Source organism: Periophthalmus magnuspinnatus, chromosome 2 (assembly GCF_009829125.3).
Source record: "Periophthalmus magnuspinnatus isolate fPerMag1 chromosome 2, fPerMag1.2.pri, whole genome shotgun sequence".
Lineage (NCBI taxonomy): Eukaryota > Metazoa > Chordata > Actinopteri > Gobiiformes > Gobiidae > Periophthalmus > Periophthalmus magnuspinnatus.
The window spans coordinates 1,541,238-1,557,801 of NC_047127.1; the positions used below are offsets into that span (position 1 = coordinate 1,541,238).

Here is a 16,564-nt window from a genome sequence, read left to right on the forward strand (position 1 = left end):
TATATTTTTATTTTTTGTATTTTTTATTATTTGTATTTAATTATTATTTTATTATTATATTTGATTTATTTTTATATTAATTTAACATTTTTATTTTTATTTTATTTATGTATTTATTTATTTTTATATTAATTTAACATTTTTATTTTATTTTTTTAAATTTATTTTTAGATTAATTTAACATTTTTATTTTATTTATTTATTTTTATTTTCATTTAACATTTTTATTTTTTTTATTTTTAGATTAATTTAACATTTTTATTTTATTTATTTTTAGATTAATTTAACATTTTTATTTTATTTATTTATTTATTTATTTTTTTATTTACCTGCTACTATCGATTCCTCAACATGCACCAAAAAGCCAACATTTCAAGCAATGGAACTTTTTTCATTTCCACGGCAACAGGTGTTTTTTGCGGCGCTTCCCTCTGGAGTTGATCTGTTATTAAACTTTGAATCATCTGAAACTTGATTAACGTGTTTATTGACTTTTTTCTTTCAGATTCCAGCAGCAGTGTTCCCAGAATGCACTCTGCTCAGACTACGCCACCGGGTTCTGCTGTCACTGCAAACCCGGTTTCTATGGAAACGGGCGCCAGTGTCTGCCCGACGGTGAGACGTCTTTAGCGTAAACATCAGCTTTACCTTCGCGTACGACTTGATTCAGATGTTTGTTTTTCTCAGGAGCTCCTCAGCGCGTCAGCGGCAAAGTGAGCGGCACCGTGACGGTCGGCTCCTCCCCCGTACGACTCGACCACATCGACCTGCACGCGTACATCGTGGTGGGCGACGGAAGAGCGTACACCGCCATCAGCGAGGTACGGGTTCAACTACTACTATTACTACTACTATTATTACTAATATTACAGCCACTACTATTATAACTACTACAACTACAGCCACTATTAGTACAACTACTACTACTACTTCTTTTACAACCTGCTACTATTATAACTAGTACTATTACTTCTAGCACAACTGCTCCACTTATTACTCCTCCTGCTGTTGTTTCTCCTTTTCTTACTACCAGCGCTGTTCTGACTATTGATACTACTTTTAATACTACTATTACTATTGACACTATTACTACTACTACTTCTACTGCTAGTACAACTACTATCACTCCTCCTGCTATTGTTTCCCCCTCCTCTTACTACTAATGCTATTGATACTACTTGTAATACTGCTCTTACTATTACTACTACTACAACCTGTTTCTACAAGTTCTTTCTGTTAAAGGCTTTTGTTACTACTACTTTTTCTCATCCTGCTACTACTACCACATTATTACTACTACTACTAATCTCTATCCTACTGTTACACACACTCCTCCTCCTAAGTACTGCGCTGTTCATTGTTCGTACTTTTACTTCTGCTCCTTCCGGCGCTGTACAAACTGTTGGTGTTTCCTCAGGTTCCTGAGTCGATTGGTCGGGCCCTGATGCCCGTGTCGCCCATCGGGGAGTTGTTTGGGTGGCTCTTTGTTCTTGAGCTGCCCAACAGTCAGGCTGGATTCAAAGTCACAGGTACAACTTATATTTTTTCTCAAAAGTAACTGAAGAGTTTATATAAACGGACAAAGCAAACCTGCTGCTTCAGACTCGTCATTTTGGTCTTAAATGTTTATATTAACCCTCTACATGATCCTGGGGTTTTTATTTTGAGTTTCTTTTTTTGTGTTATTTTGAGTTTAGTTTTTAACTTTTTTTTGTTTTAGTTATTTAGAGTATTTTTTTAAATTATTTTTTTATAATTATTTTTTGTTATTTTGAGGTTTTAGATTTTTTTTTCTTTATTTTGAGTTTTTATATAATTTTTTTTTTTTGTTATTTTTAGTTTTTAGGTTTTTTTTTGTTTTGTTCTTTTGAGTTTATTTTAATTTTTTTGTCTGTTAACTGCTGCTGTCAGACTCGTCATTTTGGTCTTAAATGTTCATATTAACCCTCTACATGATCCTGGGTTTTTTATTTTTAGTTTATTTTTTTTTCCTTTTTTTTTTTTTTAGTTATTTTGAGTTAATTTTTAATTTTTTTTTTTGTTTTTTTACTTTTTTTTTGTTATTTTGAGATTTTTTTTGGTTTGTTTTTTAGTTATTTTGAGTTCTTTTTTTTGGTATTTTGAGATTTTGTTTGTTTTTTATTTGTTATTTATCTGTCAGACTCATTCTGGTCTTAAATGTTCGTATTAACCCTCTACATGATCCTGGGGTTTTTATTTCACTTTTTTGTGTCTGTCAATCAAGATATAAACATAAATAAGAGACAAATCAGACGCTACTTCAACATCCTCGCTCCTGATTGGCTCTTTGGTTGCTATGACACTCGCGGCCACAATTCCAAATACATAACTCCGCTCCAAACTAGCCGCTTTAACCTCGACGAGCTTCATTTTACACACTGTACGTCTTTACACCGTCTCTGTCGGGTTCTCATCTTCACAAAACGCGATGTCAGATTCTATTTAACAACTAAACCCACAAACTGCTCCGGCGTTTGGACTTTTTACCGTCATGACCCGAGATGAGACCTGCACTGGAACCGGGACGCCAGTGTCAATAAGAGTTGAACACGGGTCCGGGGCACATCTGTACGGGGCGACGCGGGGAACTCCTCTCCCGTGAGTGTGTGTGAGCGTCGGAGTGTGCATATTTGTGGTTTTTGTGCGTCCCTGCGCTCTCCGGGCCAGCTGTATTGTCTCCGGGGATGTGATGTGATATCAGGCTTCCACCTCCCCTCTCCTAATAGGAAACAGCTGGTTGTGTGTGTGTGTGTGTGTGTGTGTAAGCAGCTGGTTGTGTGTGTGTGTGTGTGTGTGACTGTTCCGTCTGCTACATCTGACACACACACACTTTTTATACCACTTACTTTTGGCCCGCGTTCAAAAACCTGCGAAGAAAATGAACAAAATCGACGTCTCCACATGACTTCACCAGCTCTGGTTTCTGATTGGCTAATTATTTTTTTGTGCCAGGGGCGGAGTTCACCCGTCACGCCGAGGTCGTCTTCTACCCCAGCAACGAGCGCCTGTCCATCGTCCAAACGGGGCGGGGCCTCGACGAGCAGAATCACATTACCGTGGATACCGTCGTCAATGGGAACGTGCCGTCCATCCCGCCCGGCGCCGAGGTGACCATGGACCCGTTTAAGGAGGTTTACCAGTTTTATCCCTCGGGTAAGTGACGGGAAACGTTTAGAAAAGACGAAATGTGATGCAGAAGGTTAGACTCGGGTTTGGCACTTGTTTCATATGATGCTAAATATTATTTGTACTGTATTTGTACTGTGTCGTGTTTAAGTCGCACCAAAAAAATACAAAATAATGAAGAAAAAAACACACAACATTCATGATTCTCAGGTTTTTGCAGCATTTTGAGCAGAATTTTTTGTTTTGACGTGAGAAATTTTGCTTTTGGGATTAAATATTGTAATGAAACTAAATCAAAACTTTGTAAATTTACCGTATTTTCCTAATTATACGTCGCTCTGGAGTATAAGTCGCACCAACCAAAAAATACACAATAATGAAGAAAAAACGTATATAAGTCTCATTTTGGGGGAAATTTATTTTACAAAATCCGAGATGAAGACGAAGAACAGACATTTTATCTTTAAAGTCAAGTTATAAAAATAATAACAATAATATAAAGATCAACAGTATCGATTAACAACAGGATTTATATTATATTTTTACGAGATTCTGCTAAAACATAGAGATAAAATTGGACAGGAAGTGGTGACGCTAACAGGAAGTAGTGACGCTAACAGGAAGTAGTGACGCTAACAGAACTACATTTTTGAACAGGACTGAAAAGTAAAAGTATTTTTATTATTGTGTGAGAGCTGCTGAAGAGGCTGAGGGTTTATTTTTTAATTTGAACAAAACAAAAATTGTTTCAGCTCAAATCTTTATCAAAATCACCACATTTGAAGCTTTAAAGACTCAAAATCTGTGAGAAATACTTTTACTTTTTGCTCTTTAAGCACATTTTTAAACAGGTACTTTAATATTTTCACTTAAATAGATTTTTTCATGTGATGTTTTTACTTTTACATGAGTTTTTTGCTCTTGTATCTGTACTTTTACTTAAGTAATAATATTAAATAAATATTCCACGATTGATAGATTTATCGTTTTTTAACTATCATCAGTACTGTTATGAGGAAGTGTCTGGGGTGAGGGGAATCTGGGGGGTCCGTGCTGTGACCCCTGCCCCCGTGACCCCTGCCCCCGTGACCCCTGCCCCCGTGACCCCTGCCCCCGTGACCCTGGCTCTGGACAGAGGGAGAACATGGATGGATGAACTGTTTCTACTTTTCTCGTGTTTTTGTAATAATCCTGTGACATTTTCAGACGTGTCATTTCTGTGTCGTGTCTCCAGTGACCACGTCCACGTCTGTGCGCGAGTTCACCGTCGTGTCGGCGGACAGAGGCTCCGAGTCGTTCTCCTTCCAGCTCAAACAGAACATCACGTACCGGGACTGTAGACACGACAGCCGGCGCTCCCCCGAGACGCTCCAGATCAGCATGGAGCGAGTGTTTATGATGTACGTGACGGAGGAGCGCATCCTGAGATACGCCATCACCAACAAGATCAGCCCCGTGGGAGGTAAGAGCGAGGGAAGAGCGGGGGAAGAGCGGGGGAAGAGCGAGGGAAGAGCGGGGGGAAGAGCGGGGGGAAGAGCGGGGGGAAGAGCGGGGGAAGAGCGAGGGAAGAGCGAGGGAAGAGCGGGGGAAGAGCGGGGGAAGAGCGAGGGAAGAGCGGGGGAAGAGCGAGGGAAGAGCGGAGGAAGAGCGAAGGAAGAGCGGGGGAAGAGCGGGGGAAGAGCGAGGGAAGAGCGAGGTAAGAGCGAGGGAAGAGCGGGGGAAGAGAGGGGGAAGAGCGGGGGAAGAGCGAAGGAAGAGCGAGGGAAGAGCGGGGGAAGAGCGGGGGAAGAGCGAGGGAAGAGCGGGGGAAGAGCGGGGGAAGAGCGAGGGAAGAGCGAGGGAAGAGCGGGGGGAAGAGCGGGGGGAAGAGCGGGGGGAAGAGCGGGGGAAGAGCGAGGGAAGAGCGAGGGAAGAGCGAGGGAAGAGCGGGGGAAGAGCGGGGGAAGAGCGAGGGAAGAGCGAGGGAAGAGAGGGGGAAGAGCGGAGGAAGAGCGAAGGAAGAGCGGGGGAAGAGCGGGGGAAGAGCGGGGGAAGAGCGAGGGAAGAGCGAGGTAAGAGCGAGGGAAGAGCGGGGGAAGAGAGGGGGAAGAGCGGGGGAAGAGCGAAGGAAGAGCGAGGGAAGAGCGGGGGAAGAGCGGGGGAAGAGCGAGGGAAGAGCGGGGGAAGAGCGGGGGAAGAGCGAGGGAAGAGCGAGGGAAGAGCGGGGGGAAGAGCGGGGGGAAGAGCGGGGGGAAGAGCGGGGGAAGAGCGAGGGAAGAGCGAGGGAAGAGCGAGGGAAGAGCGGGGGAAGAGCGGGGGAAGAGCGAGGGAAGAGCGAGGGAAGAGAGGGGGAAGAGAGGGGGAAGAGCGGGGGAAGAGCGAGGGAAGAGCGGGGGAAGAGAGGGGGAAGAGCGGGGGAAGAGCGAGGGAAGAGCGGGGGAAGAGCGAGGGAAGAGCGGGGGAAGAGAGGGGGAAGAGCGAGGGAAGAGCGGGGGAAGAGCGAGGGAAGAGCGGGGGAACAGCGAGGGAAGAGCGGGGGAAGAGTGAGGGAAGAGCGAGGGAAGAGCGAGGGAAGAGTGATCAAATATAAAGAACAGGTGATGCGTTTAAACAAGAAAAGTATCTGAATATCTGTCAGAAGAAAAACTCTATAAATGTATCACCTGTTCGTTGAACTTTTAATCCAAAATCTCATGACTCTTCAGGTCTAAAAACTGAAAAAGAGGAGAGGAGGAGAGAGGGAGGGAGAGGAGAGAAGGAGGAAAACGAGAGAGGAACAGAGGGAGAGAGGAGAGGATTAGAGGGGGAGAGAAGGAGGAGGAGAGAGAAAGAGGAGAGGAGGAGTGAGGGAGAGAGAGGAAAGAAAGAGGAAAACGAGAGAGGAACAGAGGGAGAGAGGAGAGGATTAGAGGGGGAGAGAAGGAGGAGGAGAGAGAGAAAGGAGAGGAGGAGTGAGGGAGGGAGAGGAGAAAAGCGAGAAGGAGAGAGGAGGAGAACAAGAGAGAGGGTGGAGGATTAGAAGGGAAGAGAAGGAGGAGGAGAGAGGGAGAGAGAAGGAGAGAGAAAGAGGATAACAAGAAGAGAGGAGGAGAGAAGAGAGACAGAGGAGAGAAGGAAGAGAGGAGGGGGGGGAGAAGGAGTGAGAGGGAGGGAGGAGGAGAGAGAAAGAGGAGAACGAGAGAGGGAGAGAGGAAATGAAGAGTGAGGAAAGGAGGAGTGAGGGAGAGGAGATAATCCCAGATCTCATGATTGTCTCTGTATAAAAACCTGAAATGTGGAATCGAATCTTTTGGTTTTTTTTACTTCATAAAAATAGAATCGATTTGAAAAACGTTAAACTTTAATAATGTGAGAAACATTTAGAATCAACCTGCTCCTGTTTGTAAAGTTTTAAACGGAGGAAAATTAAATGAAATATTTATTAGGTTGCAGTAAAGATGTAGTATGTAACTTTTCTGTCATTGTGTTGCCTTGAATGTTCCACAGTGCAGCATTAAATTTAAAAATCATTGAGCCCATATTCAGCTGCAGGTGTTTGTCGTAAACACACACATTCTGACTCGAGCTGCTGCTGTGAGTCTCTGTGGAGATGGACACGTTTAATGCCGTAGTGTGGAACATTCCAGGCAAAGATAAAGCTGAGATAAAGTGGACTCTGTGGATGAAACCTGCCACACCTTTACGTCCGAGCGTGTGATTCTTGTTGTACTTTCACAGTTACACACTCAAACTCCACTCGCTCCTTTTTAACAAATATATTTTCCCGTGTAAATACTTCGTCCTTCCCCACAGAGTTATTCGTCCACATCTGCGCCGCGTCCAGCTCTGAATCACTTTAACGGCGGGAACATTTTTGGATAAATTCTCAGCGCTTCTTCGTGACAGTTTGACTTCGCTCCAGCAGCGACTAAAACATGTCCGTCGAGAATTTACAAACTAAAAACAGCCCCAGCCAGACTGATACTACTATTAATACTACTACTACTGCTACTACTGCTACTATTACTTCTGCTTCTACTACTACACCGACCACTGCTGCACAAAAATATATTTATTCAAATTCTGGAGTAAAATTTTGGATGTTTGTCTATTGAGAAAACAAAAACTAAAAACAGCCCTAGCTCTGTTGATACTACTTTAAATACCACTAGTCCTTCTGCTACATGTACTGTTACTACTACTACTACTACTTTGAGAATATAAAACTACAAACAGCAGCGGTGAGCAGAAGTGGAGCGTGTGTCCGTCATAAATTACGCCTCAGATGTTGAGTGAGTCTTGGGAAACATGTGGGAAAGAGTCTGGGACAAAATGTGAACGTTTAAGAGGACGAAGACGAGGAGAAGAGGGGACAAGAGGAAGAGGGGACGAGGAGAAGAGGGGACGAGGGACAAGGGGATGAGGAGAAGAGGGGACGAGAGGAAGAGGGGACTAGAGGTAGAGGGGACGAGGGATGAAAGGTAGAGGGGACGAGGAGAAGAGGGGACGAGAGGTAGAGGGGACGAGGGACAAGGGGACAAGGGATGAGAGGTAGAGGTTTAGTCCTGGCTTGGTCCTGGTTTGGTCCTGGTTTGGTCCTGGTTTAGTCCTGGTTTAGTCCTGGTTTAGTCCTGGTTTAGTCCTGGTTTCTCCCTCATTCGTCTCATCTTCTCGTCGTGAAAACTCCAGAGTAAACTCCTGACCGGGCCGGTCTCGACTCCATGTTTCGATGCTTTTTGAGTCTAATCTGGACAGAAGGGTCATGTGACCCTGGCGTTTGGCTCTGAAACAGTCGACCTCACGTCCTGCAGTCAGATGTGTGATGTTTTCCGTCTCTCAGCGCCGCCCGGCGTTAACCTCAGAGCCGTGATGAAACGCAGCAGACTGGCGGTGCGAGCCTCGGAGCGTCGTCGGGCTCCGGGCCAAGTTTCTGTCGTTTAAACGTCAACGCTCTGATTAAAAAGGTTATGATGACACGTCTTACACATGACGGCGCACACACTGATACAACAGAGCACAGCTGGAAGAGCTTTGAGGGATCAGAGGTTTTGTAAACACGGCTTAAGTGCAGTGTATGCCCCGTCCAGACAATGTGAGCGAGTGTTTGTGTTCGGGCCTCTTACACTTTCTGGGAATAATATCCGAGCCAATGACAGATCTTTAACAGAGGGGGGTCTCTGGGCAAAATGACTGCGCTCTGATGTCATGAGAATCAGCTGCACCGCGGCTCCACACGACAAACTCCACATATCAAACTGATGTGGAGCCAGAATGTGCCCGGACTACCACACGGCTTCATGTTCTGGAGCGAAAACCTCTTCTCTTAAATTATTTAGACACTAGAAATCGGACCGTTCTGTCTCTAAATCCCTGTAACTCTGTGTTGGCTTCAGAAAAATGTCATAAAGTAACAGTGACAGTGTCTTCTGTCTGTGACCTCGAAACCACAAAGTTAGAGCGAAACTGTGGGCCTCATTTTAACCTCCGCTGTGATGTGTGGACGTAGCTAACCTGCTCCGCCGCGCCGCAAACAGGAAGTGACCATGAGCGCATTTACAGCGCCATCGACTTTCTGGGTTTGAGTTCATTTTTTAAGTTTGTTTGTTTTTTTAATTTATTTTGAGGTTTGTTTTTTTGTTTTAGTTTTTTTTGGTTTATTTTCTTTATTTTCTTTTTCTTTTTTTGTTATTTTTATTTTTTATTTTTTTTTTTGTTATTTTTGAGATTCTTTAATTTTTTTATTTTGAGGGTTGTTTTTACTATATATAATTTTTTTTTTTTTTTGTTATTTTGAGGGTTATTTTTACTATGTTTTTTATTTATTTTGAGTGTTTTTTGTTTATTTAGTTGTTTTTTTTTGTTATTTTTAGTTTATTTTTCGTTTTTTGATAATCTGTCCCCTCTCTCTGTCTCTGTTGCTTCAGACTCATTCTGGTCTTAAATGTTCGTATTAACCCTCTACATGATCCTGGGGTTTTTATTTCACTATTGTGTCTGTAAATCAAGATATGAACATTAATAACAGACAAATCAGGTCCTTCTTTCCCCGAGGTCGCTCCTGTTAGCGTTAGCAACAGGTTTGATTGACAGCGTTGCTAAGCGCCCGCTCCCTGTTAAACCAGTGGTGTGGGCGGGAAGGGGCGTTACCTTCAACAGCCTCACTCTGGATTGGCTCTTTGGTTGCTATGATACTCACGGTCGAATTTCCTAATATGGAACTCTGCTCCAAATTGGCTGCTATAACTGCTCTGGCCTCGACGAGCTTCATTTGACTGGAGCCAAACGTCCTGGTTTAGTCTTGGTTTGGCTCTTGTTCAGTCCTTGTTTGATCCTGGTTTAGTCCTGGTTTTGTCCTGGTTTAGTCCTGGTTTTGTCCTGGTTCAGTCCTGGTTCAGTCCTGGTTTAGTCTTGGTTTAGTCCTGGTTTTGTCCTGGTTTAGTCCTGGTTTTGTCCTGGTTCAGTCCTGGTTCAGTCCTGGTTTAGTCTTGGTTTAGTCCTGGTTTAGTCTTGGTTTAGTCCTGGTTTAGTCCTTGTTTGATCCTGGTTTAGTCCTGGTTTTGTCCTGGTTTAGTCCTGGTTTTGTCCTGGTTCAGTCTTGGTTCAGTCCTGGTTTGGTCCTTGTTCAGTCCTGGTTTAGTCTTGGTTTAGTCCTGGTTTAGTCCTTGTTTGATCCTGATTTAGTCCTGGTTTTGTCCTGGTTTAGTCCTGGTTTTGTCCTGGTTCAGTCCTGGTTCAGTCCTGGTTTGGCCCTTGTTCAGTCCTGGTTCAGTCTTGGTTTAGTCCTGGTTTGGTCCTTGTTTGATCCTGGTTCAGTCCTGGTTTTGTCCTGGTTCAGTCTTGGTTCAGTCCTGGTTTGGTCCTTGTTCAGTCCTGGTTCAGTCTTGGTTTAGTCCTGGTTTGGTCCTTGTTTGATCCTGGTTCAGTCCTGGTTTTGTCCTGGTTTAGTCCTGGTTCAGTCCTGGTTTAGTTCTTGTTCAGTCCTGGTTCAGTCTTGGTTTAATCCTGGTTTAGTCCTGGTTTAGTCTTTGTTTAGTCCTGGTTCAGTCCTGGTTCAGTCTTGGTTTAGTCCTGGTTTGGTCCTCGTTTAGTCCTGGTTTTGTCCTGGTTTAGTCTTGGTTTAGTCCTGGTTTGGTCCTTGTTCAGTCCTGGTTCAGTCTTGGTTCAGTCCTGGTTTAGTTCTGCTGTGGGTGACGTCACAATCACTCAGTCTACGTCTTTACACTCGTCTATGTGGTGATGACGGAGCGTTATCCTCCGACGCGGCGTTATCCTCCGTCGCGGCGTCAGCCTCTCTCTGGTTGGACGTTCTGACTCTTTAGCGTGTGCGTAATGACACGGCCCTGTGTGTGGAGGCCTCAGTAAAGACAGCAGGTGGAAAACTGCACTCACCACTTTGATGCTCCGTCTCTAATTACTCCTCGGTCTCCTCTCCCGTCCATGTGCGTCCAGCCCTCTCATCTCCTCGTCCCCTCAGCTCCACGCGGGACAGAGCCTCCCTCGCTTTGATAATCAGCCAAAATCGGTCTGTGGCCCAGGGAGATGGAAGCGGCTGCGTCTGATTCCGTTTAGGTGTGAGCTCGTGTTGTCTGTGGCGTGGGATGTTCTCGATGGCGAAGGAGGACGCGTTACTTTAGTGAGTGGTTTGTGGTCTAGACGTCTGACACGAGCTCCCAGAGTCATCGTGTAAAACCAAATTATGCAGTAATTATTTTGAGTGTTTCTACGGGACGATCAAATTAGTCTTAAAGGGATTTACATTTCCTAAACACAGGGTTTGGAGCAGCTGAGGGTGAACTCACACTTGTCCTGGTTTAGTCCTGGTTTAGTCCTGGTTTAGTCCTAGATTGATCCTGGTGTAGTCCTGGTTTAGTCCTGGTGTAGTCCTGGTTTAGTCCTGGTTTAGTCCTGGTTTAGTCCTGGTTTAGACCTGGTTTAGTCCTGGTTTAGTCCTGGTTTAGTCCTGGTTTAGTCCTGATTTTAGTCCTGGTTTAGTCCTGGTTTGATCCTAGATTGATCCTGGTTTAGTCCTGGTTTAGTCCTGGTTTAGTCCTGGTTCAGTTCTGGTTCAGCCCTGGCTTAGTCCTGGTTTAGTCCTAATTTAGTCCTAGTTTAGACCTGGTTTAGTCCTGGTTTGATCCTAGATTGATCCTGGTTTAGTCCTGGTTTAATCCTGGTTTGGTCCTAGTTTAGGTCTGGTTTAGTCTTGGTTTGGGCCTGGTTTGATCCTGGTTTAGTCCTGGTTTAGTCCTGGTTCAGTTCTGGTTTAGTCCTGGTTCAGTCCTTGTTCGGTCCTGATTTTAGTCCTGGTTTAGTCTTGGTTTGGGCCTGGTTTGATCCTAATTTGATCCTGGCTTAGTCCTGGTTCAGTTCTGGTTCAGCCCTGGCTTAGACCTGGTTTAGTCCTAATTTAGTCCTGGTTTAGACCTGGTTTAGTCCTGGTTTAGTCCTAGATTAGTCCTGGTTTAGTCCTGGTTTAGTCCTAGATTAGTCCTAGATTAGTCCTGGTTTAGTCTTGGTTTAGACCTGGTTCGGTTCTAGTTCAGTCCTGGTTTAGTCCTAATTTAGACCTGGTTTAGTCCTGGTTTAGTCCTAGATTAGTCCTAGATTAGTCCTGGTTTAATCCTTGTTCCTTGTTCGTTTTCTCATTTATTTGGTCTTTTTATGGTGAACAAACTTGTACTTTTTCCTTTTTCCTGTTCTTCTCTTTTGTCCCACATCTTTATCTGTCACATCTGGTCGGATTTGTCCGACTTTACGAAACAAAATTCCTCGAAAGCGATCCCAAATATGTCCTCTTGAGTTGGCATTAAGTGTTTCCGCGTTCTGTGTTTTTGTTGGTTTTTGCGGCCTTTTGTAGCGGTATGAGAAACATGGCCCCACATCCTCTTCGGTTTATAATCCTCGTCTTCTGCCTCGTGTACGTGCGTCTAACCCGCTCCATATGGCGACTGTTGGGAACGCGGAGGCCGTCACTTCCTCAGAGGAAACCGTCCTCCGGGTCTTTGTCTGCTGTGAGTTTACATGTGTGTTTGGTTACGCCGTCCTCTAATCACGGCGTTGTAATCACGGGACTTTTATCGTCAATAACCCCGATCGCTATTAATCTGGATTCAGACGCTCCAGACACGTTTCATTTGGGCCAGACTTTCAGAAACATTTATTGACTCAACTTATGTAAACGGAGAAGTTACGAGTTCTGGTTCGCTACAATGTCAAAGCAGCGTATCATAGCAACCAAAGAGCCAATCAGGAGCGAGGATGTTGAATATAACGCCTCTTCCCGGACAAAAAAAACAGCAGAATTCAAGTCTGTGCGAAGCTTTTAACGCAGAATCTTTATGTGTTTTCGCACAGTGGAGCCGAGCGGACCGGACCAGGTGAACCCGTGCTACTCCGGGACGCACGACTGCGACACCACCGCCCAGTGTGTACCACAAGAGGGCGTCGCCTTTGAGTGCAAATGTGCCACGGGATACAGCGGGGATGGACGCAACTGCTACGGTACGAGACGCAATTCAGTACAAGTAAAGTTTATTTCTGTAGCACGTTTAAAAACTGATTCAGCGGAGCAAAGAGCTTCACGTAAAAGTAAAAAAAACAAATGTACAGGTCACAAAATAACACGAGACGTAGGAACAGAAGGTTAAATTCCACGGAGAAGAGGTGGGTTTTCAGTGCTGAGAGTTTCTGACAGGTAGGAGGCGCTGTTCCAGTTTTACATCACGTATTTGAAGGCTCTTATAACTCAGATCGACTTAATTTCCACCTCTGCACTCGACAAACACAGGACAGTGATGGAAATGAAGAGCTGCAGGAGATTTTCAGGTCCAAAAACGCACGATCTTTACTAAAATACGAGCTACTAACCAGAATTAAATAAATAAATAAATAAATAAATACATAAATAAATACATAAATACATGAATAAATACATAAATAAATAAATACATACATAAATACATAAATAAATACATAAATAAATATATGAATAAATAAATAAATACATAAATAAATACATACATAAATACATAAATAAATACATAAATAAATACATAAATAAATACATAAATAAATACATGAATAAATAAATAAATAAATACATAAATACATAAATAAATAAATACATACATAAATACATAAATAAATACATGAATAAATAAATACATAAATACATAAATAAATAAATACATACATAAATACATAAATAAATACATGAATAAATACATGAATAAATAAATAAATACATGAATAAATAAATAAATACATAAATAAATACATAAATAAATACATGAATAAATAAATAAATAAATACATAAATACATAAATAAATAAATACATACATAAATACATAAATAAATACATGAATAAATAAATACATAAATACATAAATAAATAAATACATACATAAATACATAAATAAATACATGAATAAATACATGAATAAATAAATAAATACATGAATAAATAAATAAATACATAAATAAATACATAAATAAATACATGAATAAATAAATAAATAAATACATAAATAAATAGGTATCAGTGCATTAGTCTGAAGTTAGACTGAAAATAAGCTCCAAATGATATATATTAAAAAAAAGCATGTTATTTTATTGCTGAGTTATAAGAAAAATAAATCGGGGTCAAATTGAGCCCAGAGGAACTTCAACGTAACTCGACTGTGAGGGACACACGAGGGTTAAAGGTCACAACTGTAACATACATCTTAAACGCTTCAAATAAATAGAGTTTGGAGTATTTTACGGATTGGTTTTAGTCGTAGGATCTGACGACACAAAGTGAGGCGCTTTTTCTGCTTTCTGATTGGACAATTGACTTAAAATCAACAAAATGTTCACCCCAACTACTTTTTACACGATGTATTTGATGTGTAATTGTGAACAAGTCGATGAAATATTAACAAGAAGAAAAAGAAACTCAAGACGGAAAAATGGTGAAGTGAAAAGTAATTTAATTAACAGGAATGGAAAGGGTAAACTAAACATTTATGAACAAAGGGTTTAAACAAAGGTAAAGTTAACTACAGCACAAACGCCAAAGTAAGTAACACAATCTTGATGTTGACGATGGTTCTGTTTAAAAACTGTAGCGTCTGTGTTTTGTGTTTTCGAATCGGAAGACGAGAAAAGAGGAGATTCTACCGTTTATTATGAAGCCCGTGTGGTCATTTCACACATAAAACACTCAGGACTCGTCATTCTCATGAATTTTACGGCTCTTTTTTACGCGCACGGGGACAAACGCGCACACGTAGACAAGAGTTAGCGACGGTTCAAGGCCTCGAGTCTGCGTTTCCTCTCCACGTGTCCACTCGGAGCTCGGGGTCAAGTACAGGTCGGGCAGAAGAACCCGCCGTCCCTCGTCTCTCTCTCATTCTTTCATCTCCTTTCCTGTCTCTCGTTTTTACCGCCCTGCCGTTCTCAGGTGCGCGATCTCGTTAGCGCAGACACACAGGAGGTTTTGAGTGAGTCGTTGCCCTGTCATTAGCCCGACAGACGGAGCTATAAAACCCAGAGCCTGCCGTTCCCATGGCTGTTCTGTCACTCTCCGTGTGTCCTGCAGCGTGTGTGAAAACATTCATGTAATTACTCCGTCTAAAGCGTAGACCGCGCGTACAAATGGACATCGCTAACCTGCTAGCCGCCGCGTTCTAGTGTTATAGCTTTATTTATTCAAAGACATCGTCCATCTGTAAAGTTCTAATCAAGTATTGTTGCTGTTTTTGTTTTGTTTTTTGCACTCTCCTGTTCTCTTTGTGCCCTTTTTCAACAGATAAATGAGTCAAAAATGGAAACACAAAAGAGTTATATGGCTGTATATGACCACAGACTGTGTAGCTAACACGTTAGCCGCCGAGTTTCAAATAGAAAGTGATCGTGAGCGCGATTCTGGCTTTATTGTCTCACTCTTTTTCTGTAACTGCTGCTGTCAGACTCATTTTATTCTTAAATGTTCGTATAAACTCGCTCCACATGATCCTGGGGTTCATTTTTGAGTTCATTTTTTAAGTTTGTTTGTTTTTTTAATTTATTTTGAGGTTTGTTTGTTTTGGGTTTTTTTGGGTTTTTTTTCTTTATTTTTCTTTATTTTTTGTTATTTTTATTTATTTTATTAATTTTTTTGATATTTTGAGTTGTTTTTTTATTTTGATTTTGAGGGTTGTTTTTACTATATATAACTTTTTTTTGTTATTTTGAGTTGGGGTTTTTTATTATTTTGAGGGTTATTTTTACTATGTTTTTTATTTATTTTGAGGTTTTTTTGTTTATTTAGTTGTTGTTTTTTTTAGTTATTTTGAGTTTATTTTTTGCTTTTTTGAAAATCTGTCCCCTCTCTCTGTCCCTGCGTCTGTCAGACTCGTCATTTTGGTCTTAAATGTTCGTATTAACCCTCTACGTGATCCTGGGGTTTTTATTTCACTATTGTGTCTGTAAATCAAGATATGAACATTAAAAACAGACAAATCAGGTCCTTCTTTCTCCGAGGTCGCGCCCGCTAGCGTTAGCAACAAAAAAACAATCCGTCTCACTCCTGATTGGCTCTTTGGTTGCTATGATACTCATGGTCAGAATTCCAAATATGAAACTCGTCTCCAAATTAGCCACGATGAGCTTCATTTGGAGCCGAACGCTGTGGGTGACGTCCACTTCTTTACACAGTCTGTCGTTTAAACGTTAAACACTTCCACGTTTGTCGAGCGTGAGAACATTTGTGTGTCTTTGTTCCTAAACTTCCTCTGCTCCTCCTCCTCAGACGTAGACGAGTGTGCGGAGAGCGCCAGCTCCTGTGGGGCACATGCCCAGTGTGTGAACCTGCCCGGGAGCCACCGCTGTCAGTGCCAGGCGGGATACGAGTTCGGCTTTGACGGACGCACGTGTGTGGGTAAGAACAGCTGCCACTTCAAACGACCTCGTGTAAAGTAAAAGCCACGAGTAAAATCTTTCACCTGGACGAGAAGTTTAAGAGTGAAGACGTTTCGCCGCTCGTTCAAGTCTCTTCTTCAGTTCTGGTCAGATCACTGCTGGACACGGCTGTATCTCTGTCTGAAGGAGGCGCTAACGACACTGAAACTGGAAACAGCTGTTGTTTTGTGTCGTTTTGTCCAGTTGACATATTTTACTTTTGTTTTTTTACTATGAATCAGACCAGGACGACTGAGGATTTACACAGAAAACCTTGTGTAAAGTCATAATCTGAACAACAGACACAGATGTATGTTTACGGTACAGGTGTCCCTCGCTGTAACGGGGCTTTTCCAGTGTATGAACGTGCATTGTGTCGTGCGTCCTGATTGGCTGTTGGACTGTAGACCATTGTGTCGTGCGTCCTGATTGGCTGTTGGACTGTAGACCATTGTGTCGTGCGTCCTGATTGGCTGTTGGACTGTAGACCATTGTGTCCTGCGTCCTGATTGGCTGTTGGACTGTAGACCATTGTC

At 42.5% G+C, this 16,564-nt stretch overlaps 1 protein-coding gene across 2 annotated transcripts in view; it reads left to right on the forward strand.

Moving 5' to 3' along the window:
• The window catches only part of nid2a (nidogen 2a (osteonidogen)), a 72,175-nt gene that overhangs the window by 30,275 nt on the left and 25,336 nt on the right, over positions 1-16,564 (forward strand). For both annotated transcript variants that reach the window (XM_055227287.1, XM_055227290.1), the window contains exons 10-16: positions 506-615; positions 688-821; positions 1,418-1,529; positions 2,974-3,174; positions 4,382-4,609; positions 12,460-12,606; positions 15,880-16,008. In XM_055227287.1, coding sequence (XP_055083262.1) covers positions 506-615; positions 688-821; positions 1,418-1,529; positions 2,974-3,174; positions 4,382-4,609; positions 12,460-12,606; positions 15,880-16,008 — 1,061 coding nt within the window. The remainder of the gene's footprint in view (positions 1-505; positions 616-687; positions 822-1,417; positions 1,530-2,973; positions 3,175-4,381; positions 4,610-12,459; positions 12,607-15,879; positions 16,009-16,564) is intronic.